We start from the raw sequence: 24,316 nt of genomic DNA, 5'->3' as shown, positions 1-24,316 counted from the left end.
CGCCTCCTTGTCCTTCTTCACCTGAAGCACCCAACATCGGTGGGCATTCGCCTATCGTCCTCCTGGTCACTGGCAAGTGACCCAGACTCTGTCCCCTCTGCTTTCAGGTTATTTCATCTTCAATCCAGGATTGGATCTCTTCGGACACTTCGCATCTTCCCAGCAGCAGCACGTCTTTGCCAGCTCCTATTGAAATCGACGACGCGACCCGACACCATTTGACACCTATGCACCCGGCTTCCCTGGGTGAGGTAACACGAGTACTCCAGTGCTCTCGTGGGTGGTTGACCCCAGAACCTCCTAAGTCCCAGAGTGTTTGGTTCTAGTTCGTTTCTAAGTGTCCCTAATCTTTAAAAATCTAACCGCGACTTCCCCCATAGAAGCTAACAAGTGCTCGCGGCTGTGTTCTCACACTGCACACGGCCCCTGTGGGTCCCCTGTGTCACTACCTTGTGTGCTACCTTGGGGTCCCAGTGATTCTACAGGCTCTAGGTCTTGTGTCTAGTTAAGTCGTGATTCTTATACCACTATTTTAGTATATGGTTTGGCTCGCCCCTAGGGACTGACGTGTATTTGTGCTATTTTACTGTCATATTTGAAGTGTAATTTATGTGTTTTGAATTCTAGCCTCATAAAGAGACTAGGAGGGTGTGTTTAGAAATAAATACATATATTTTATATATATACCTGGTGTGGTTGTCTTTCATTTAGCCATTCAAGCGATTATAGACTGGTAAAACAAGCTGCTTTACATTCCTTCAAGCCTTAGCCTGAAGGCTGCTCTCCATAGCTACCACTAGGATAGCTTTCAATAAAGGTTGTCTTTAACTTATCATCAATAAGGGGTTGTTTGGACTGGTACAAGGTTCCCACTATAATTAGTGGACAGCATATACCAGGCCAACTTCTCACAGTCGAGATCGCGCAAAATAAATATGGAAAGGCAGTTCACAGCGGGGACTCTCCCAAAGCGCATACAAACGTAGGAGTTCTCTCCATGAAGTCGGGAGCAGGGAAAAGAAGACTCTGGGGCAGTAGGTAGCATGAGGCTGAAGCACTGGTTACACAAGGTGTAGAGACCGTCCGTATGCAGAAAGTCAGCAGTGATTGGCTCGGTGCCTCCAGAGCGAAGCTCTGAGAGTTCTCCCTGACGGTCGCAGGATATTAAATAGTAGTAGCCCTTGACGCTCTTCCACATGGAATCAGGTAGTTCCTTCCATGGCAAGTAGAGGTAGACAGGACGAAGCGTGATGTACAAGCAGCAGGGCAAGTAGGCTGGAAAACAAAGGTATAATAAAGAAGAGGAAGGCAGGAACTGGCAAACTTCAGTTGTGTGCAGGCAAGAACTGGCACACTTCAGTTGAGTGCAGGCAGGAACTGGCACACTTCAGTTGAGGGCGACCAATGATAGGTCGCTGGTGGGGCTCCAGGGTGCCAAGTTTCTTTAAAATCCATAGCTTAAAGTTTCAGTAGGTTCTTGTAGTTACCTTGTAGCTTCTTCAGATTTAGAAATTTGTAATCCATGAGTAGGTACACGTAGATTCTTTCCAGATCGTCGCCATATGTAATAAGTCTATGAGGTCAAGGTGTAGTATTAAGATGAATGCTTTATTGATACAATTCTTAGTTGTAGGTAAGTATCAAGCATTAAGTAGTACAGAGTAGAAAGCCCACAGGGTGAGCCCCACCACGAGCAGCTTCCTTGCTGCTCAGCCCATCCTCTCAACTGACACTCCACACACAGGCATACCAGCATTCTACCACCTCACCACACTTACCAGCATTCTATCACCTCACCACGCATACCAGCATTCTATCACCTCACCACACATACCAGCATTCTATGCTCTCACCACACATACCAGCATTCTATCACCTCACCACACTTACCAGCATTCTATCACCTCACCACACTTACCAGCATTCTATCACCTCACCACACTTACCAGCATTCTACCACCTCACCACACATACCAGCATTCTATCACCTCACCAGACATACCAGCATTCTACCACCTCACCACACATACCAGCATTCGATGATCTCACCACGCATACCAGCATTCTATCACCTCACCACACATACCAGCATTCTATCACCTCACCACACATACCAGCATTCTACCACCTCACCACACATACCAGCATTCTATGATCTCACCACGCATACCAGAATTCTATCACCTCACCACACATACCAGCATTCATTCTATCACCTCACCACACATACCAGCATTCTATCACCTCACCACACATACCAGCATTCTATCACCTCACCACACATACCAACATTCCAAGGACATCCACACTGGCTGAGCAGTAAGGGCCATGAATCAGGAAAGATGCATTGCATTGAAGATCAGATACAACACATCTTATATATAACAGCAAATGGAAGATAAGTCAAGAAGTAGGCATAGTAATAATATCAGTAACAATTGAGTGAAGAAGCTACGAAACAACTTGAAGGAAACTTGCAAGGCAAACACAAAGCATTAAATGAAGATCTGCAATAAATCCTATGGATGAAATGCTAAGGCAACCTTAAAGTGATAGAGGAGAAGACAATGCAGAGAAGTATAACATGAGAGTGACACAAGTTACCCTGCCTGCTGAAGCCACCCAGCCTAAAGGCATCTTTTTTCGTGGCCTTCTCAGACTGTGCATTCCACTCCACGGGGATCTCTGTGCTGCTGGAGTCCCCGTCCCCCTGTGGCCAGGCCAGAGTTATTGGCCAAGCCAGCCTCCAGCCTTCCTTGGCCTGCCACTCTCCTTCCAGCCAGTGTGGACTTTTAGCCAATGGCACTGGGATTTCTGAGGGCATACGTTCAATGTTGAAGGAAGTACTGAAACAACCATTTGCAATGCAATAGGTCTCGCATTCCTGAGAGTTTAACCTCTTCAGTGCCCCGCCCTTTCCACACCCTGTCCCAGGCGTTTCATTAGCGGGCGGGGTTCATGACGAGATAGTCTCGTCATGGGCACAGCGCAACCGCGCTCCATGACGAGACTATCTCGTCATGGGCACTGAAGAGGTTAAGCTCTTGGCATTAAAAATGACAATGCCTTTTATTTATCAGTTTTCAAAACCAACTCATAAATAAAAGGCAGAATTTACAATGCCAATACATCAAACTCTCGCAAATGCGAGACCTATTGCCTTGCAAATGCTTGTTATATAAATGCCTGTACATTGTGTATTTTGAGTGAAGCATACTGTTTTTACACAATTTAGTAGGTTTTACTACCAAAGACCCTTCTTTTATGTGGGTTCTACATATAAGATAGTCACACTCTCTGCTGTCTCTTATATTGTTCGTCCTATACTTCACATTTACAGGACACACCATAGACTAGGACAGCCGTCACAGTTCTATAGGAATTTGACCCTTTCCAAAAGCTGTTGTCAGACTTGGTTTGTACTCTACTATGCCTTTGCTAACCTCAAGTTTCAATCTGTACATAGTAGCCAGTTCCCACTCCCATCTCTACCAATGAAGTACCTAACTAGCGTATCTCCCAAATCATGTGTTTTTAAGTATAGAGTCCTTCGTTTCAGTTATAGTAATGAAGGTTGTGAAAAGCACCTGATGGCAAGAATAACCACAAACTTCAAGTCAACAGGGTGTCTGAATGACACATTTATTAGAGGGACTGTAGTTTTCCCCTTTAAAGTTTTGTATTTGCAGTTATTCGGCACTTCATACCCCTGAGGAGGTGCCAAACTGCTGTTGCGGGCGAGGAACACAGTACTCCATCAGTGTGTGGAACACCGTGTCTGTGATGTGGCCTGTATGGGAAGTGTTTCAATGTCCTGCATGATGACCATAGTTGTTCTCATATTAAGTTTAGTTGCAGCACCCATGTGTGACTCGAATCAGAAAGAGGAAGAACAGACATTTAAGCTTTAAAGGTAGGTGAATGGAGAGGTGGAAAGAAAGTATGTGAGTGCACTGTGAACTATGAGGGAAGCATGTTTGCATAGTGTATGCTTGCAAGAGACTCATTCAATCCCGTTGCTGCAAGTGTGTAGTTGCACATACACATGAGTGTAGGAGCAAGAGGTGAGATACACGCCAGTGCATCTACATGCCCACTCCAGTGAGCTATAAACACTAATTCTGTGAATCTCAGTGTTCCTATTGAGATGCCACCCAGCACACCTCTCACAGATGTATCCTAGCACACCTCTCACAACCAAGGGGCATATTCACAAGGATCTATCGCCAAGTTAACGGTACTTTAGCGCAGCCAAAGTCATGATAAATTTACCGCTCCGTTCACAAGCCAGTGCAAACAGCCCACAGCACCACTTTTCCGGCGTTAGCATCCGCAACAAACATCTCCACGGATGACCCCGGCAACTATCGCTAATGAGATGCAGAGTAGGTGTTCCTGAGCAAAAAGCAGCGACAACATCACTCCACAACATTCACAACAACCAGCCAGAACTGTGATAAGAACACAAAACATGCGATAAGGTGCGTTAGCACCAGGAAATTAACACCTGCTCTGACCTGGTGCAAAGTCGGACCACAACCTGCACCAGACAAGGGAGCACAGCCCATAGCCACACATGAAGAACCACAGATGCCCCCAAGCAACTGCCCATGCAGCACTGGGCGGGAAACTACGCTACGCTCGCGGAGTGTGCGTAGTTTGCTCAACTACGTGCTACGTGAATCGCACGTAGCACAGTGCAAAAACGCATAGCGGGCATTTTTTGCTCGCGGTCCTCAACGTCAAGTTGGCGACCACGAGCGAGCAAAATAAACATCCCGGTGAGACTTTTTCCTCGTTCGCGATCAGCAACATCAAGTTGCCCGATCGCGAGCGTGGAAAATAAACCTCCCGGCGAGATTCTCAACGCGGGGAGGTCAGGTTTCTCATTGCGAGTGGTCGCGTATGCTCGCGACCGCTCATGATGAGAAACTACCAGTCCGCATTGAGAAAAGCTGCCGCTTGAGTACAAATCTACTCGAGTGGCAGAAAACGACCACTTGTACTGTGCATGATGCCATTCGCAATGAATGCACAGTGCGGACAAGCATCCGGCACTGTGCAATCATTGCGAAAACCTTTCCCCTACTGCACTACGCAGTTCGCGTAGCTACACGTAGCATGCGTAGTGCAAAGTGCACTATGCATAGCTACGCATAGCGCGACTACGCGAACTACACCCAGGGTTACACAACACCCACCGACACCACACCCAGGCCCACAAACCCCACCGCGGCCCCCCTCCATCCCCGGACAAAGAAACTGCACACCAACACTACTAATCCCAAAACAAAATTATTTTGCCTGATGTAGCACAAGCAGGAAAACCAACATACATGCGTGGCCAGAAAATGGAACATCAGTCATACAGCAATGCAATCGCCAACACAAAACACCATTCAAACAAAACTCAAAACAACTATTCGGATGAGTCCTAGTGGATCCGCACTGGACAATCTGTAGGACACAGCCTGGAAGACAAAATCCAAGAGAAGAAGGTGTGCCATGCACCCAACAAAGGAAAGAGAGGGAGAGAGGGAGCGAGAGAGCGAGGAAGAGAGATGGAGTGAGACTGCACAAGCAGCGCAAGGTCTCTCAGGCACCTGGCTCCACATGCCAACATGTGTGTGTGTATCGCCATCGGTACACCATGAGCCCAAGGCCTTGTCTCAATCTCAGCACCAAAGCCACATCACATTCCGAAAACGCAAGTAGTATTCAGACACACATTAGGGATGAAAGCTCCTTTGTTCCAAAGCAGAAGGCGGGAGGACACCTGCATCTCTGACCTTGGTCCTGAACGCGGCTGGAACACCCTGAGATGCCATGGCAGATGGGGACGACTCCCACACCACGCATTGCGCAAATGAACTATCCAACTTATCCACACCCCACACTCAGACGCCCTTGCCTGCGGTACCCCCGCATGGGATGCCCTTGGCGCTCACTGAAACAGCAACCCATTCTCCCCAACCTTGCACACACATTCAAATAATTGCTCAGAGCTGTGGCATATCCTCCACACAACTGCCGCTGTTCAGAAGAGTGCCGGTTCCACAAGATGCACCAATGCAATGGCAGGCCATCCCGGGCACATGCACAACCCCTGTCACGTGGAACAGTACCGTGCACGCATGCTGCATTTACTGGGTGCACTGCCACTGGCAGTGCTGCGGATCAGTTACCGGCTGAGCTTCTGCCTTGCCTACGTCACCTGCGTCCAGCCCTAGATCCACTGCCGAACATGCACATTCAAGTGTCCCATGGATGTCTGCCTATCCAACACAACCGTAGATGAATTGGACTATAACTTGTGTGTGCGCCCCCTGTTGGATCACGAACAGGAGTGTAACCAAGACAGCCGTGCATGGGATACCTTGACATACTACGTATGTATTGGCAGTTGTGCATGGGAGATTGCACAATTCCTCATGTGCAGTGACCACATCGAGGTCCCCTCCTTTCGGGCTGCATTGCGGATTGGGGTAACCGCGTGGGCTGAGCACACCTGCCCGGACCAGTTAATGGATTGACTTACCCTGGTGTTTCTTGAACACGACAACAACGTACTATTGGAACACATTGCACATGAAGCTGCACGGGCATTCATGGACGAGTAACTACGTTCCTGCAGACACATCGGATTGTCACACACAGCACAGGTCCCAACAATTTGTTGCATCATGGGGAATGCTCACATATCCCACCACAACAGAGGACATGTCTGCCTTCGTCAGGACTCTGGATGCATGTGCGTGGAACTACACATGTGTACACACACCTATGCAAGGCGATGCAGGTCTATTGTCGGAGCAACACAGCGTAGTTTGGCAACATTAACAATTTAGACACACTGCTGGGGTGAGTGTACACACATGGCAATGTAGCACGACATGTGAACCTGTCGGACCCTTTCACCTGATCACTGTCAGCAGAGCAGACAATAGGCACACTCCTGGGCAGTGAGTCGTGCCCCCTCACGCGGGGCAATGGGCAGACGCCAAACAACACATGACTCATCCAGCACGGCAAGGTGGGCTGAGACCGTTGCCATCTGTGATGATTGTTGTACATTTTTGCCTCACCATTTACTGAACTTCGACATGTTCCCATGCTGCGTGTAAGTGCCTTACGCATGTCTCTGCCTGTTGTGGCCGTTGCCTAGTCCGTACCGACATGCACATGCCAATAAAGTCTATGCAACTCCACTGGTGTCTAACTGTGATGAGTGTTGAATCGATTGTCCACTCGTGTGCCACAATGAGCATCGTCCCTATACAGGGAGGAACTGACTGATGCATGTAAAATGGGGGTGGCTCCTTTTGCAAGCTCCACCTCTGTGGGCCAGACATTGTTTTGGGATAGTTGCTGGCCGACCTGTGCACTTACGTGACTTCTGCAATGTGAGTATGATGTCTAAACTCAGACCATGTGGAGCTATGTTATGAATTGTAACAGGCCGTGTCCACACAAATGTGTGTGTGTGTAGGTATGCGACGTGAAGTTTGGTTGTCACATGTGATGTAGGACACCACTTCTGGCCTGCTACCGATTGGGCATTCCTACACACAGCCCTATTCAATACATGGTCTTATGCCTACGTTGAGTGATTGTGAGATTGTAGTTAATGTGCAATGGGGACACAGCTAGTACTCACCTTCACAGTCATCCAATTGGCCATGTGTCTCAGGTATACACATGCGCATAGATGTCAGTCACCAGAGTGTACCTTCATGTGCAATCATTGTCCCTACATCCAGCCATACTTCCATACGTAAGTGAACATAGTCATGACGCATCTGTGTGATTTAGATTGTTTTATTCACATTCAGGTGATTGACGGAGCTGTACATGGCCATCCAAGGACACATTACATGGAAGCCCAGTGGTGGGCCACCAGAGTCCTTTGGGGATTGAAAAGTGATTTGGAAGAGGGGGAGTGCAGTCCGCAGCAGGATTGCTGTGTAATTGTCCGGCAGTGAAGATATGGCAGTCCGTGTCAGGGTCCGGGTGAATGTCGCAGAGTGTTCCGGGGGTCTGTGGGAGGGATTGTCCCAGGGCATGATGCATGGGTCAGAACCAGGCAGGGACAGGCCATATGGCGGTGAGGGATGCTACTGCCTCCTTCCTCACACAGTTATTACCATCCCCATCTTACTCCCCTGATACGGGTTCTGTGTCCGGTGTGTCGGTGTGTGTGGCGGGGTAGTGGCTGCATCACTGTGTGCCACTGACATATCAGACTGCGAAGGTGATGGGGCTGCATCACCATGTGCCACTGACACATCAGGGGTCGGAGCTGGGTGTGTCGATGTTCCCGCTGCAGTCATCTGTGACAGGCTCAGTGGTAGCAATGGCAAGATGATGAACTGCAGGGCATTGAAGTTCCCAGCTACTACTCGCTGGTGTCCAGACGTGGCAGCCAGATTTCCAGCCTGCGTCTGCTCCATGGACTCCATTGCCCTCCGCATCTGTGCCAACTCTGTGCTGTCATCGCTGGTGCCTGTCTGACCAGATAGTTCTTGTTTCCGATTAATGGCCCCAGCGAGGTCAGCCAAGGTCTGTGGTGGAGCATGGTGCATACAGGGGATGTCCAATAGGGACTGTACGTGGTCCCTGATGAGACTCAGACACCCACGTATGGCATCGAGTTTGGCTGCCATGAGTTCAAAACCCAACCGCAGCTGATCAGCCAACTCCGCCTGGCAACCCCACACATGCTGTTGGAATTCCATGTCTTGGTCGGGGAGGTCCTGAGAGACAGCCGTGATGGTGTGTGTTTCCTGCTGTGTGGGTTGTGCAGGTGGTGGGCTCACCTCGAGGCAGCTGGCCTGCCCTGCTCCTGGGGATGGGGTGCGGAGGCTGTCCATTATCCGTTGGAGGGTGTCCTGACATATGTGCAGGTTGTCCTCTTCATCATCACTGATGAGAAGTGTGGTGTGCTCTGCAGGAGGTGTTTTTGTCCCTCTGCAATGTAAAGGGGAGATGCAGGTTAACAGTTTTTCCCATGTATGTTGAAGAATTGTGTATGTTTACATTCAGACTGCATGCCAATGTGCATTGTGACCGTTTTGGTGGAGCTGGTTATTTGGTGGTAGTCAGTGTGTTTACCGATTAAATGACGAATGTGTGGTAGTACCCGTACATTATCATCACATAGCGTCAGGCAATGCCTGATGTGAGTGGACAGTTGATACACATGAGCGAAACCTGTTGTGAGCTCTGTCCTGTAGTGTTGCACTGTGTAACAAAATTGCCGTCATTGCTGATGTACTGTGATTGCTATGTGTGTGTGCTGCATTGGGAGGGATTTGTCCCTGCAGCTCTGATTTCGTGTACCCTTCTGCCTTTGAGGGGTGCCTTTGAATTGTGTGCTTTTCAGGGGCTGTATTGTTTTTTACTTGGGTCTTATGTGCTCTCGGACAGATTTTGTGGCCTTGTGCATTGTTCGTCTGCTGCGTGTATTGTAGGGCATGGGTTGTGGGTGCACGTGGATATGTCAGAGTGTGACCTGCTCCTTTATGGATGTGATCCGCACTGTTCCACCTCCATGTCGATTTGTGGGTCATGTCATGTTTTTTCACTGCTGCCATGCTATCAGGCATGCAGTGTCACTTGCATAGTCAGTGTGGCTCACAGAGCCGCTGCTTTGCTGGATTCAGCACATGTGCATGGGTAGGTTGTGATATTGGTGTTAGGGAGGGGGGCCCCTTTGTGCACATAGTGGACGGGAGCCTACCTGGTGTTTCTATGTGTGCTGCAGTGTGCCAAGGGTATCAGGGACATGTTCCACACTCACTGTGGGTGTGCAGTGTGCTGCACATGATTGTGCAAGTGTGCCATTGTGCCCATCTCCCTCCGTCCCCCCAGTCCCTGGTCATTACTCACCCTGTTGCTGTTGGTTCAGATCGTTTCGAGCTGTGTCCAGGCCCCCAAATCCTGCCACCGTCACCATACTGCTGACTGTGGCCACCATTTCCTCCATTTCCTGCAGCTCACCAGCTCCTCTTGTTTCGCAGGACTCCTACCTCCTGTCGCCGTTGCTGCCTTCCTATTGGCGGTGAGTATCTCCTTCATTTGGCTGTGCACTTCATGCCAGCGCCTCCTGACCTCCTCCATTGACCTCCTCGACTGCATGGACGTTGGTGATGATGGACTGCCATATTTCTGTTTGGGTTGCCAGTGCCGCAGTGGGGGTGACGAACAGTTGTTGACAGTTTTCTATCACCTCCGTGACGATGATCCGGTCTTCCTGTGGACTGAACCCCGTCTTCCTCTTCCTCTTCTCCTTGCCCTTCCCCAAACACGGGGTTCCTGGCTGGTCCTCCGTGGGGCTTGTGGAGTTCGGCTTGTCCTCTGCACTCGGTCCGGGTGCATCCATGGTTTTAATTGTTTTGGTTGTTTTCTTCTCTTTCTTTTATAGTGCATTTTCCCACCAATCGCGTGAGATCGGCAGGCCTGTGGCTGGGTTTCGCTAATTTTTGTACCGCGAATGGCCTCATTGCATGATTTTTTGCATTTGCGTTTCGCATTTTTGCAGCGTGGCATTGATTTTGGCGCTGAAATTTGGTGCGTTATCTGGTGATTATCGCATGCTACCGCTGCGTTGTGAATACTTGGTTGGCACGGCGTAATTTTCCCACAATAGGCTGCGATGTTGAGAGTTGCGTTAAGCTACTCTTGCGGTAGTTATCACATGTTCTTGTGAATATACACCTAAGTCTCTCCTCAGAAAACGAAATATCCGAGCCCTGTAATGACGCGCCAGCTTTTTACTAATTTTTTGCTCGTTTAACGGTCACATACAAAGCTTTTAATTGAGCCAAAGGGGTGACAGCATGCGTCTTGGAGCGGATACGAGGACCTGCAGTGATGAAGTGCTATGGACCGTGCTGGGACTGTCGACCAGTAACCCAGAGTACTGCACTGCCCGTCCAAAAGCCCAGCATTCACAAGCAGAAAAAAAGCCTCTATGATTAGGGTTTGTCCTTTCTTTTAGCAGCTTCCCCTGTTAAGCCCTTTCATGGCTTAATCACTGCATCTCTGCATGAGAACGGCGAGAAGATGGGCTCAAAGATAAGCAATGGATGTGACGTTAAGGCTGACCTCACCGTCCAGGAATGAACAGTAAGAACAAACAAGCCGAACATAAATTAAGCAACCCTGTCACATGTGTGGTGTGCGCGCACTGCAAATACTAGTCACATGAGGTGATACCAATAATAAAGCTGCATGATAGCACCGGAAATCAAATGTGGTAACTACTCAGCTTCTCTGGACTTGTGTTAAAACAAAACAGAAAGTACTACATTTAAGTTATAGAAAAACTTACCTTCCCTTCGCCACTGCCCCGTTTTTTTTTTGCAGTTGTGTGCCAGTTTTACCTTCGCAGTAGACACATAGTGAATTCCTGCTTTGGCCCATGGGGGACTACTAAATATGCAATGATCGAGAAGCACTAAAGCCTGTGCCTGATTGTACCCTGGGGGGACTACTGAGTACGCGCTCCATCGGAGTGGGAATACCTTTTGAATCACGCACAAACATTCAATCAGAAAAAAGTCTAGCCCCATAATTATTGAAACGCTACTTTAAAAAAAAAATTACCTTTTTAAGCCACGAAAAAATAACAAATCCAGTGTACAAAAACCGTGTGCCCATTGTAGAAAGAAGGGGCAGGTTAGCATTGCAGTCTGGGAGGTGCATACAGCTGCGAGCATCCGAAGCGCTTGTGAAAAGTACTCACAAAGAAAGAAATAAAAGAAGCAGTAACAGGCAGAAAAGCACACGCGGGTAGAAAGCTGCAATAACAAAAACAAGAAAGTAGTCCCTAAATGGAATAATAACATCCCAACAGCGTAACTAAACAGTAGTTGGTCAGTGCTGCTACCTGCAAAACCGAAGCAATATGGAAGTGACGTTTTGCATCGCGAGCCAACCATAAGCAAGATAAGAAGAGCAATGCAATGTTAAACAAATGGCGAGCAGCAGGACATATTAGCCGCCAATTGGCGGAGTTTCACTCAACATATAGATTACGTTATGTCTCGGAGAGACAGCCCATGCGCTGCCTAGGCGAGACCTACAAAGGGGGTTCCATCTGGACCCCAAATCATTCTACTCCCTCATCACCTTTTTTAGTATATTTTCTCCTTTTTACTAATTTCCTACTCCCCTTTACTTTAATTTATTTCCCTGGTTAGTGTGCGTTTGTGAATTGTACCCATCCCATCCACACCCGTCCTAGCCATGGCTGAGGCAGGCAGAGTGGGACATCACGCACCGCATGTGGCCAACGGGGGTGCATGGAGGTGATGCCCCGCCATACCGGGGTCTCCCGCACCGAGCAGCAGGCGACTAACCACTGTGCCGACATCATCTACCAGGAGCCAGACCTGCTGGACAAGCAAGGAGTAGAAGTGGCAGGCTAGGTACGTCATATTTTGTTATAATTTGTTTGAATAATATATTTATTGCTTTTCTGGTAGCATTACATCACAAGTAAGTTTATACATAATGACTGTGCAAGGGGCAAATTTTACATACCTTAGGGCACAAGTTATAGTTACTTGAGCTAACTCTAACAATAACTGGTCATTTTCTGTATATTCTAGAGTTTGAAACATTACATTGTTACTGAACATTTCACCTAACTATAACGTTACTTTAACCTTTGTTTTTTCATTTAATTTCTAAGACTTTTTTTAACATAAAGTGATATTACTATGCGTAAAGCCAACCCCCCGCCACGCACCGCTTTTGGACAATCCTTGACAGGCAGCCAACCCCACACTGTGCACCCCCTTTCATCTTGCAAGGCGTGGGGTTGGGTGCAGAGCCTGACCTGCAGCCAGGGCCTGCATCCACCTCCCCACAGGCCACCAACCCCAGGCCATGCATGGCCTTTGGTCGTGTGTGGCTCGGGGTTGGCCACTGGCAGACAACCTCACGTTGCACCCGGTCCTGTGTCCACCTCCCCAGAGGCTTTCACCCCAGAGGCTTCCACCTGGAGGCAGCTAACCTCACGCTGCACATGGCCTTTGGTGTGGTTGGCCGGAGGACCTGGCTTACAGCTTGACCCTACAGCTGACCCCAGTAGGCAGCCTGCCCCACACCGCCTTTCATTGTGCGAGGGGTGGGGTTGGCTGCAGGGCCTGGCTTTTCCAGGCCCAGTAGACTGCAGGGCAACTTTGGAGTGTCGGGTCCTGGTGTCCTCTGGCCACTAACCAAGTAGGAAAAAAGATCTGCGTGGTTGCACATTATGCACTATTTTGCACACGCTGGCACACTAGAACTATCCAAAATGCACATGTACATTTTGATTGTATATGATTGATTATTGCTCTCCAGATTTTATGTATTTATATGCCTAGATTTTTATTTTTAGTGAAGTTTATGGTTTTTACTGAGTAAGAAATGATTACTTACTACAACTACTACTAGCCCGAGTACTGGCTGTATGAAATCAGAGCTACACTATTTGTTAAAAAAATATAAGGTAGGGGGCATGTGGCGAACATAGACTAGCCAATGTTTCATCACTATCTATTCAGCAGAAAATAAAATCTGACTTATATTGGTTGCCTCTCACTGCATATCTCTCTTCTCACTCACCTTTATCTTAAATATTTTTCTTTACTATCTTCTCTACATCCTATTTTTCAATTTCTGTTTCTTCCTTTTTCTTTTCCTATCCCTCTCCTTTTTTCTTTTTCTTTTCCTATCTCTCTTTATCTCACTTAAAAATATTTTTATATTATGTATCTAAATATGTTTTAAATTCCTTCAATTAGAAGTAATCCTACTATTATATAATTGTAATTGTTATTAATATGTTTCTAATGTTCATTATTGTAGTTTTATCTTCTTTTAAATCTTCAATAAAAATGGCTTAACAAAATAAATTACTATGAAATATTTTCTGTTGAGTCCAATAACAAAGATGGTTCTGAATAACGTGATGAGACAATGACGTAAACATTGTAGAGTCCAATGACAAGGATGAAAGAGGCATCTGTATCACTTGATTAGACTATGACGTGACACTGTCAAGGCCTATCGCCTAAGACGCGTGTACAGATTCATCAAGTCATTACTCGTGAGACGTTCAAGTAAACGTAAGTATTTATTGATAAAGCTTCACCTAGACATGGAGCGTGTCTCCGGCACGAAGTCCGATCGGCAAATGACACAGCCCATCGAACCTCGAACCAGAGTAGACTCCATGTGCACATTCAAAGTAATACATTCCAAATTACATACATAGTATTCAAAATAGCACAGTAAGGCAGAGAAGCAAAGTAAACAACCCACTACATCACCTCCCCTTTTATCATAAAAATAAATCAATATGTAACAAAATCATTGTATCTAAAAGGAGCTTTTCTCAGTCTGCCACTGCGACTAAATGATAGAGTTTTCATGGCTGTTGACACTCTGACAGAACCGTTGGTAAACAATCCGTTGTTCCCGGAAACAGGAACAGCCCTCACATTTGACTGTAACCAATGTGTCCACTCACTGTTTTCTACCTCCAAATTGTCTTTCCTACTACTAATGAACTTGGCATGCTCTTGTGACATTTTCACTAATTGTCTCTTCTTCCACCATCCTTTCCCATCCAGGAAAGCTGCTCCATTACTAACTTTGTTAACCTGAACTGGGTTTGAAAATACTGAATTCCCTTTCGAAACTTTAAATGGGTTTTTAATCATCACCCAATCACCTACTGAAATTTCCAAGTTTCCCAAGCAATTTTTTTAATCGAAATTTTCTTTCATATGCCATTGCTTTTTTAAACTTTGTTCGCAATCATTTCAGTATCAACATATTCCTTTGCAACATTTGAACTTTTCTTGCCTAACTAGGAGGGAAATAAAGTAGCGTGTGCTTTTCTGCATCTAAGAAGTTCAAAAGGAGTGACTTCTGTGGTACAATGGGGAGAAGTATTATAATTCCATACTTTCTCCTCCAGAACTTTTCCAACATCCAGACCTGAAGCGATAACTGTCTGAATCTCTTCTTTCATAATTTTATTACCACGTTCCACGAGCCCATTAGAAGAAGGTGGGTACAGTGCTACTTTAAAGTGTTTTATGTCTTGCAAACCCAAAAATGCACGCGATTTATCAGACACAAATTGGGTCGCGGTGTCCGTGACAAAAACATAAGGAGCCTCTTCTAACAAAAATACCTTCTTTAGAAGCATGATGGTATTGTCTGAATCGGGTGAGTCCACAAATTTATAGTACATCCATTTTGAATAATAATCTATTGTCAAAATCATGTACCTCCTCTCATTCAGCAAATCGTTATAAGGGCCTGAAAAGTCCAACCCCACTTTTTTCCATGCTGACCCAGGAAACGGAGTAGGATGTAGGGGAGAGGATGATGTTTTCCAATGCTTGTCTTTCAGCAAGCACTCCTCACAATTATTTACCACTGCCCTGACTTGTGAATCTATGCTGGGCCACCAATAATGCGGCTTGATTCTCATGCCTGTTTTAGGAACTCCCATTTGCCCTTTGTGAGCCATTTTTACTATAGTATTTCTCTGGTCTTTTGGAGGGGCAAATTTATCGCCCCTTAAGATAATGTTGTCTTTTACTGAAAGTCCATCTGCCACTTGAGCAAAATTTCTTAACTCCCCAGACAGATTCCTTGCCTCAGGACAGGTTTTGGATGAAAATTCCATCACTTTAGATAAAACCGCATCTTTTAAGCTAGACTCTTTCCATCCACTCTCAGAAATTGCCAAACTCCATTCATCAATTGCATCTACCACCGCCACACATTCTACATCCTCTTCAATCAAATCATCCTCATCATCCTTTTCCGTTAGCATCCTAGATAAACAATCTACACAAAAATGTCTTCCTCCAGATATGCTTTATTTCAACATTATACTCCTGGAGTTTTGACACTAGCCTGGTTAATCTTGTTGACATATTATTATTGCCAGCACCTTACTAAAGATAAAAGAAAGGGGCTTGTGGTCAGATTAAATTACAAAATTGCATCCCCAAATATACATTTTAAATTTCTGTGCTGCCCAAACGTAGGCCAAAGCCTCCCGTTCAATAGTACTATAGTGACGTTCAAACTGTTTAAGAGACCTGGAGGCAAAGGCTACTGTTTGTTCCTTGCCGTTAACCTCCTGGCTTAAAACTGCCCCCAAACCATTCATACTTGCGTCCACAGTTATGATTGATATGCAATCATCACGAAAGGCATGGAGAGCTTGAGCTGAAATAATTAGATATTTCACCTTTGCAAAGACTTCATCCAGCTCTCTCGACCACAAAAATTTTCTGACCCTTCTTCAGTAAAGCACGAAGAGGTTCAACAACTTGAGCATAATTGACCACAAACCTTGCGCAATACTCTGCCAGCCTCAAAAAGGAGCGTAGGGAATCTTTATCGCAAGGTGCACTTGCTTCCTTCAAAGCTCTGCCCACTGAAAATTTCAGTTTGATACCAGAGTCAGATACCGTGTGACCCAAGTACTCCAATTCATTCACCCCGAATTTACATTTATCTTCTCTTACTGTCAAGCCACGGTCATCCAAAATAGATAGAACTTTTTTTACTAACTGATTATGTTCTACTATGTTTTCCGCAAATATCAAAATATCGTCTAAGTACGCCTGCACCCCTTTAAGATTTTGAAACATAGTATCCATAAGTCTTTGAAAGATGCTTGTGCTGCCGATGCTAGACTGAAAGGGAGTCTCAGGAACTTGTACGCCCCAAACGATGTAACAAAGGTTGTCAGGTCCTGAGACTATTTGAACAAAGGGACCTGGTGATAGGCTAACTTTAAATCGATCAAGGAGAACCAATTGGCTCCCCCCAAATTTGCCAAAAGTTTGTGAATCCTCGATAAGGGGTGACAGTCGACCTTGATGTTTTTATTCAGACCCCTGAGGTCTGCACACAACCTGATCTCGCCTGTTGTTTTTCGAGCGACTACAATGGGGGCGACCCATTGGGATGACTCTTTGGGTTGAATTATACCTTGAGCACATAAATCTTCCAGCATAGTTTTTACCTCTCCTCTCACACTTAAAGGTACAGGGCAAACCATATGTGCGATAGGACAAGCTCCAGGCAATAATCTAATTTTGTGTTCTGCACCTTTCACTAAACCCACCTTATCAGTAAATACATTTCTGAATTCAGCCAACAGATCCTTGAGATCAATTTTAGATTAATACACATTTCATACTGACATTTCTCTTGCCCTTATAGGATTCTCATCCCCTGGTACCAAGAACAGTCCCATTCTTGCCAGGTCTTTCCACCCCACAATGTTTTTCCCTTTGACTGCCACATAAACTTTAGTACATATTGTCCTGTTCACAATTTGCAAATTGCCCATGAAAAATCCCACCATATCAATATCCTTTTCTCCGAAGGCTTTGAGATTCACATCTGTTTTAGACAAGTTAACTTCTTTACCCCATTTTTCATAAAAAGTAGAGTCACAAAGTATTGTTATGGGTGAACCAGAGTCTGCCATGACTTTCAGTTCCGTTCCATCGATGGTAGCCTCACACAAAGGACCCTTTACTTCTACTGGATCATCCACAAAATCCAGAGTTAACAACAGATTGTCAATAAAATTTTGAGCACATTTCCACATCCACTCTGCCTACTTTCACAGGTTTCTTTTGCTTTCTACAGACTTTCTGAAAATGACCAACCTTTTTGCAAATGGAGCAGCGTTTATCTAAAGCTGAACAGCCTTTAAAATTGCCAATGTGGAATTTAGAGCCGCATCTGTAGCAAAGATTTTGATCTTTCGATTGTAAAGGTTTCTGGATTTCGTCTTTTGAGCCGACAGCATATACTCCATTTTCATTCAACTCCTCCGACACCATGTTTTCTTTTGGAATTGACTCAATCACCATCGCTTTAGTTGAAATGACAGATCTTTCAATACTTAATGCCAAGTCGATTACTTCAAAAAGTGGAGGATTTTTACAACTAAGTATTCTCTCTTTAATCTTGTGGGAAGAACAATTAAATACAAATTGGTCTCTGATCTAATCATCCAGCAGAGGACCAAAACCACAGGAAGTTGCCAAAACCCTCAAAGCAGAAATATATTCCTCAACCTTTTCATCATCCCACTGTTAACGCTTATAGAAATTGTGTCTTTCTAGCATAATATTTGGGGATTCTTCAAATTGCTTCTTTAACCTAGCAATTGCTTCTAAATAAACATTTCAATGTGTGTCCCCTGATTGACTATGGGTAGGAGGTATTGAGTCAAGCTATTAAAAATACGTTGAGCAGCTAGACCCAGACTCCAAAACCGTAAGGCAAATCTCTGAGGAGGGGAATATTCTGTTGCATCGATGGCCACAAGGTGGTTCTCGAATAAGCCAAACCATTCTGCCCATAGCATAACTGGTTTACTAGGATTCTCTAAAAATGGAGGCGGTTGCGTGATTTCATGAGCCTCAAACATGATTTTTTTTTTTAAATACCACCATAGTTTAAAATTTCTTGAAAAAGATTATAGCTAAACTAGAAGTGGTGAGGGTATCACCACGACACGCTTGTTGTGTTTCAAACAAATCAAAATGATCTTGAAGATACTTGAAATGGTGAGTGTATCACCGAAACACTAAATATTTTGCTGAAGCATTCATTGTAATGAGGGGAGCGTATTATAGCGACACGATTGTTGCCAGTTATGTATCCTCTTTATTATGGAGAATTAGGATGAGGTGTGCATGTCACTGTGTCACGCTGTATGTTGTTCTTGAATCAGAACAAAACAAAGTGAATTGAAAATTTGGTTGTACAGAACCAATAGTGCGTGTATTGCCGTAGAAGAAACTACAAAAATGGACGTAATGCGGACGGAGCATCAAACGTTGCCCTGGAAAAAGGAACGTGCTATGCGAAGGCTCCGTTTATCCCAGGTGCAAACATGTGCGCATTACACACTCCAAGGACAACCAGCAGCGCGAGTCTGCACAAGCCGGAAAAAAAATTAGCCCAGCGACAGTCTCTGGCTCCAAAGGTGCTTCAAGATGCCAAGAGCCCGTGTAGAGTCAACAACCAAGCGGAGTGCCCCAGTCAAAGAAATCTGCCAGTTACGCGCAAAATCAATGGAAGATGTGTAAAGCGCTCGCTGAAAGCGGGAAGGGTCTCAAAACACAACCTTGCCAGTCATCCGCAATTGCCAGTCCTACCGTATCTTCAGGTAACAGTGCTGATGTGGCTTTGGACAGCGTCGAGGATTCAGTCTCAGAAGGAAGCGAAAGACTTGGCCGTATCGCAGTAGATCCTCTCTGCAGGTGGGTGAAGCGAGCGAAAAATCCCAATCGTCGCCAAATGTCATGATTCATCAAGTCATTACTTGCGAGACGTTCAAGCAAACGTAAGTATTTATTGATAAAGCTTCACCCACGACATGGAGCACGTCTCCGGCACGAAGTCCAATCGGCAACTGACACAGCCCATCGAACCTCGAACCGGAGTAGACTCCATGTGCACAAACAAAGTCATACATTCCAAATTACATACATAGTATTCTAAATAGCACAGTAAGGCAAAGAGGAAAAGTAAACAACCCACTACAACGCTTCTAAATCACGTGATGACACCATGACGTATGCACTGTTGAGTACTATGGCAATATCAAGGAAACCTCTGAGTCCTGTGACATGGAATATGACATACACACTAATTAGTCATATGGGGATAATGGGCACAATTCTAACCCTCGTGGCGTCAATATATACACCAAGTCATAAGGTGATGCTGATGATGCCTCTGACTTCCGTGATTTATCTATGATGTATGTATGTGTTGAGTCATATGACGTTGCCAATGATACATCTAAATTGTGTGGCGACTATGACATCCATACTGTTAAATGCCATGGTGACAACTAAGACGCATTTCAGTCTTGTGACATGACTATCACATTCTCAATATACCATATTTTGGACGGAGTGGTAAGTAACAAGCAACAGGTAAAAATGTGCATCCTAGTATCCTGAAATGAGAATATAGAATCAATATTTCGATAGGGGGATATGTCCGGAATCACAATGAAGTATCTATAGTTTTTGAGGCGGTTGTGTATCCTTAGGTTGCCAATGGGACTCTGACACAACTGATTAGGAACCGGTGTGTTTAACTTTTACTGGGGATACAGTGTCACCTTACTCTAAATACATAAATACTCACTAAGAGTTTCTGGCCAATTACCATGTACTATTTGTTGGTCTTTGCTTCTTCATCACATAAATGGGGTTTTCTAATGTATGGGGGATGAAAATGTGTTTCTCATTTAGTTCACTGGTCACCCTGTGGGGCTACGATGAGTCTCATATTTTTAATTGCATGCAATATAATGTGAAGTGAAGTCCTTGCAACCCTTAGACTATATGCCATGAATTGAAGAGTATTGTTGTGTTAAACCCTGAAGAAGGTGCTACAAATGTTGGCTGATCCACTGAAACATAGTTCACCTTGAGTTAAAAGGATGTGGGCCTAGCACTACGCAGGACGATGTGTCACAGACCACTTAGTGACTAGAATACTGAACGGAACATGAACTTGCTTTCATAGGCAGGAGAAGATATCAGTGGCAGAAGAAGGCTTCTGATACTTTTATACCTAGTTGATATTTTTTACATAATTGACAATAAATCTTTAATTAGCAAATTTGTATGAATGTCTTTATTTGTTTACATGGAAAACACGCTTGGGCGGCTCGTTACTCAGAACATTTCTGTATTGACAATATGTCTTTGCTATGAGTCTGTAGACACCTCCACACCTTTCCCTTTTCTTTCATTGTAAAGTTGTGAGTACACTTATTTGACAAGCCGATGCCTGTACATTTTGGTTTGCTTCCAAATACGAGGACTACATTTTACAACTGTTGACAACTCTTCAAATATTAAATTATCTCGAAATATGATTGCGCAACATCATGAATTTTCTAATAGAATTGTTCTCTTACCTGCAGGTACCCGTAGAGCCCAGTTAGAGTCGCGATAGCCATCGTAGAAACTGGTGACAAATCGCCAATAACAGCAGCCAGAACATTTTTGGATTCACATCTGTAATTAGGAACCAGTGCATTATTCCCTGTTAATAAAACACATGTGTTCTTTATCGAATCTGCCTCTATTGCTATCGATCGAGAGACCCTGTAGCCCAGCGTAATGTTGGGTAAAAGTTTAGGGTTTTTGTTGATCTCCTCAATGGCATATCTGAAGGCAAAATAATGTCGAAAATAATGGATAGAGAATCTGCAACAAAAAGGAAATACGTGTGAGGTGTGTCATCATGCCATAGAATAGCCTCCATGAGCTTCCTGCTGCATTGAGATTTTACTGTTATAAGTTACAACAATAAAGAGTTCATAGATGGTCATCCAACCGACCCCCGTCAGTGCTGCCAGGTGTATAGATAGGGAAGACTAATAATGGACTCCCATCAACTGAGCAGACCTGGGCATCCAACTGTGGAAGAAGGTCCTGGGGAATTGAGGAAAGAAGGGTGGACACTAATGTGTGTCCTCCTTGGCCAGACAGCAAAAACCATGAGTGAAAAGCGACCAAAATTACAAAGACTCACACCATAGAAACTGTCCCTTTGGAAGAAGTCCCTTAATGCTTCGTGCTATGTCTCCCAGTCTGTGTTGGAAAGAGCAATTACTCAAAAATTGAGAGATGTGGCCTCACACATACCCCCTAGATCTCATGCTTCATCAACACACACCCCCTGGGTGTCATGCTTCATCAACACACACCGCCTGGGTGCCATGCTTCATCAACACACACCGCCTGGGTGCCATGCTTCATCAACACACACCGCCTGGGTGTCATGCTTCATCAACACACACCGCCTGGGTGCCATGCTTCATCAACACACACCGCCTGGGTGCCATGCTTCATCAACACACACCGCCTGGGTGTCATGCTTCATCAACACACACCGCCTGGGTGCCATGCTTCATCAACACACACCGCCTGGGTGTCATGCTTCATCAACACACACCGCCTGGGTGTCATGCTTCATCAACACACACCGCCTGGGTGCCATGCTTCATCAACACACACCCCCTGGGTGTCATGCTTCATCAACACACACCGCCTGGGTGTCATGCTTCATCAACACACACCGCCTGGGTGTCATGCTTCATCAACACACACCGCCTGGGTGTCATGCTTCATCAACACACACCGCCTGGGTGCCATGCTTCATCAACACACACCCCCTGGGTGTCATGCTTCATCAACACACACCGCCTGGGTGTCATGCTTCATCAACACACACCCCCTGGGTGTCATGCTTCATCAACACACACCGCCTGGGTGTCATGCTTCATCAACACACACCGCCTGGGTGTCATGCTTCATCAACACACACCGCCTGGGTGCCATGCTTCATCAACACACACCCCCTGGGTGCCATGCTTCATCAACACACACCGCCTGGGTGCCATGCTTCATCAACACACACCGCCTGGGTGCCATGCTTCATCAACACACACCCCCTGGGTGCCATGCTTCATCAACACACACCGCCTGGGTGTCATGCTTCATCAACACACACCCCCTGGGTGTCATGCTTCATCAACACACACCGCCTGGGTGCCATGCTTCATCAACACACACCGCCTGGGTGTCATGCTTCATCAACACACACCGCCTGGGTGCCATGCTTCATCAACACACACCGCCTGGGTGTCATGCTTCATCAACACACACCGCCTGGGTGTCATGCTTCATCAACACACACCGCCTGGGTGCCATGCTTCATCAACACACACCGCCTGGGTGTCATGCTTCATCAACACACACCGCCTGGGTGTCATGCTTCATCAACACACACCGCCTGGGTGTCATGCTTCATCAACACACACCCCCTGGGTGTCATGCTTCATCAACACACACCGCCTGGGTGTCATGCTTCATCAACACACACCGCCTGGGTGTCATGCTTCATCAACACACACCGCCTGGGTGCCATGCTTCATCAACACACACCGCCTGGGTGCCATGCTTCATCAACACACACCGCCTGGGTGTCATGCTTCATCAACACACACCGCCTGGGTGCCATGCTTCATCAACACACACCCCCTGGGTGCCATGCTTCATCAACACACACCGCCTGGGTGCCATGCTTCATCAACACACACCGCCTGGGTGTCATGCTTCATCAACACACACCCCCTGGGTGCCATGCTTCATCAACACACACCCCCTGGGTGCCATGCTTCATCAACACACACCGCCTGGGTGCCATGCTTCATCAACACACACCGCCTGGGTGTCATGCTTCATCAACACACACCGCCTGGGTGTCATGCTTCATTATTGGCACGCCTCATTCTGTACCTTTTCTAGACTGAGTGTCTCCCAGCATGCATCATCTGAGAGGCGATCATTGATTACTCTGAGACATGTGGCTTCTTCATCACTTCATCAATAATGCAATTATAGCCTTCAGTAAGCATTCGTAAACAATGCCAAGGAAAAAATAGAGCTGGGTGGGGTTCACAGCTTGAATCTGAGAAACTCAAGAGCCCTGGATGAACTGACCGAAAAGGTAAGAGGAGCAATTAATGACGATATTAATTCTGGACATTTTTGTTTTGACTGATAAGAAATTGTAGCCTAAGAATAAAAAAGGATACGCCTCCAACCTTTGATATCATATAGTGTAAAGGATAGAGCATCTCTCTCAAATTGTCCAGAATCAGAGGAGTCGCCTTCCTTGGACTCAGCCTCACTTTCAAAACAAGGTATATGTCATTCAGAGACTTAATTGCTCCATATTCCCTGAAAAACATACAATCCCTAGCTCCAAAATCTATTCCCTCTCAATTTATTTCAGTGGGATCATGCACACCAAAGTCCCCCATGGTATGGCATCAGCAGAAGTGTGGAAGCCCTTCCAGTGACAAGAACGCATTTATGTCAAAAATCACATTAAGCTTCAAAACCACAGACATTGTGCCAGAGAGCAAAGCATATGTAGCAGCAAAATCGTTGCTGCAGCATCAGTAGGAGCATGGACACTCTCTTTGAGCCCAGCGTGACTCTATTGCAGTGGATGGTCAGCCAGTGGCGTAACGACAGCTCAGGGCCCCCCTACTGCAAGGTACATGAAGGAGCCCCCACTCCGGATTTAATCCGGAGCTCTAAGGCCTTAGTACTGGGCTGAGGGGGCCCCCTGCAGCTCACGGGCACCGTGGGGGATGCGGGGGCTGTGTTACGCCCCTGTGGTCAGCCCATGTTTGCGCAGATCCATGCTCGCCTTGCTGCTCCAC

The 24,316-nt window shown here is 46.0% G+C and overlaps 1 protein-coding gene across 1 annotated transcript in view; it reads right to left on the bottom strand.

The window, feature by feature from the left end:
- The window catches only part of LOC146838953 (vomeronasal type-2 receptor 26-like), a 313,043-nt gene extending 291,959 nt beyond the window's left edge, over positions 1-21,084 (bottom strand). The window contains exon 1 of the mRNA XM_085600196.1: positions 20,993-21,084. Within this exon, the coding sequence (XP_085456322.1) occupies positions 20,993-21,034 (42 nt within the window). The 5' untranslated portion in view covers positions 21,035-21,084. The remainder of the gene's footprint in view (positions 1-20,992) is intronic.
- Positions 21,085-24,316: the final 3,232 nt, after the last annotated feature.

The sequence above is a fragment of the Triturus cristatus genome, chromosome 4_2 (assembly GCF_964204655.1).
Source record: "Triturus cristatus chromosome 4_2, aTriCri1.1, whole genome shotgun sequence".
NCBI lineage: Eukaryota > Metazoa > Chordata > Amphibia > Caudata > Salamandridae > Triturus > Triturus cristatus.
Note: the sequence above shows the minus strand (reverse complement) of the source record. Positions and strands in the feature narration are given on the sequence as shown.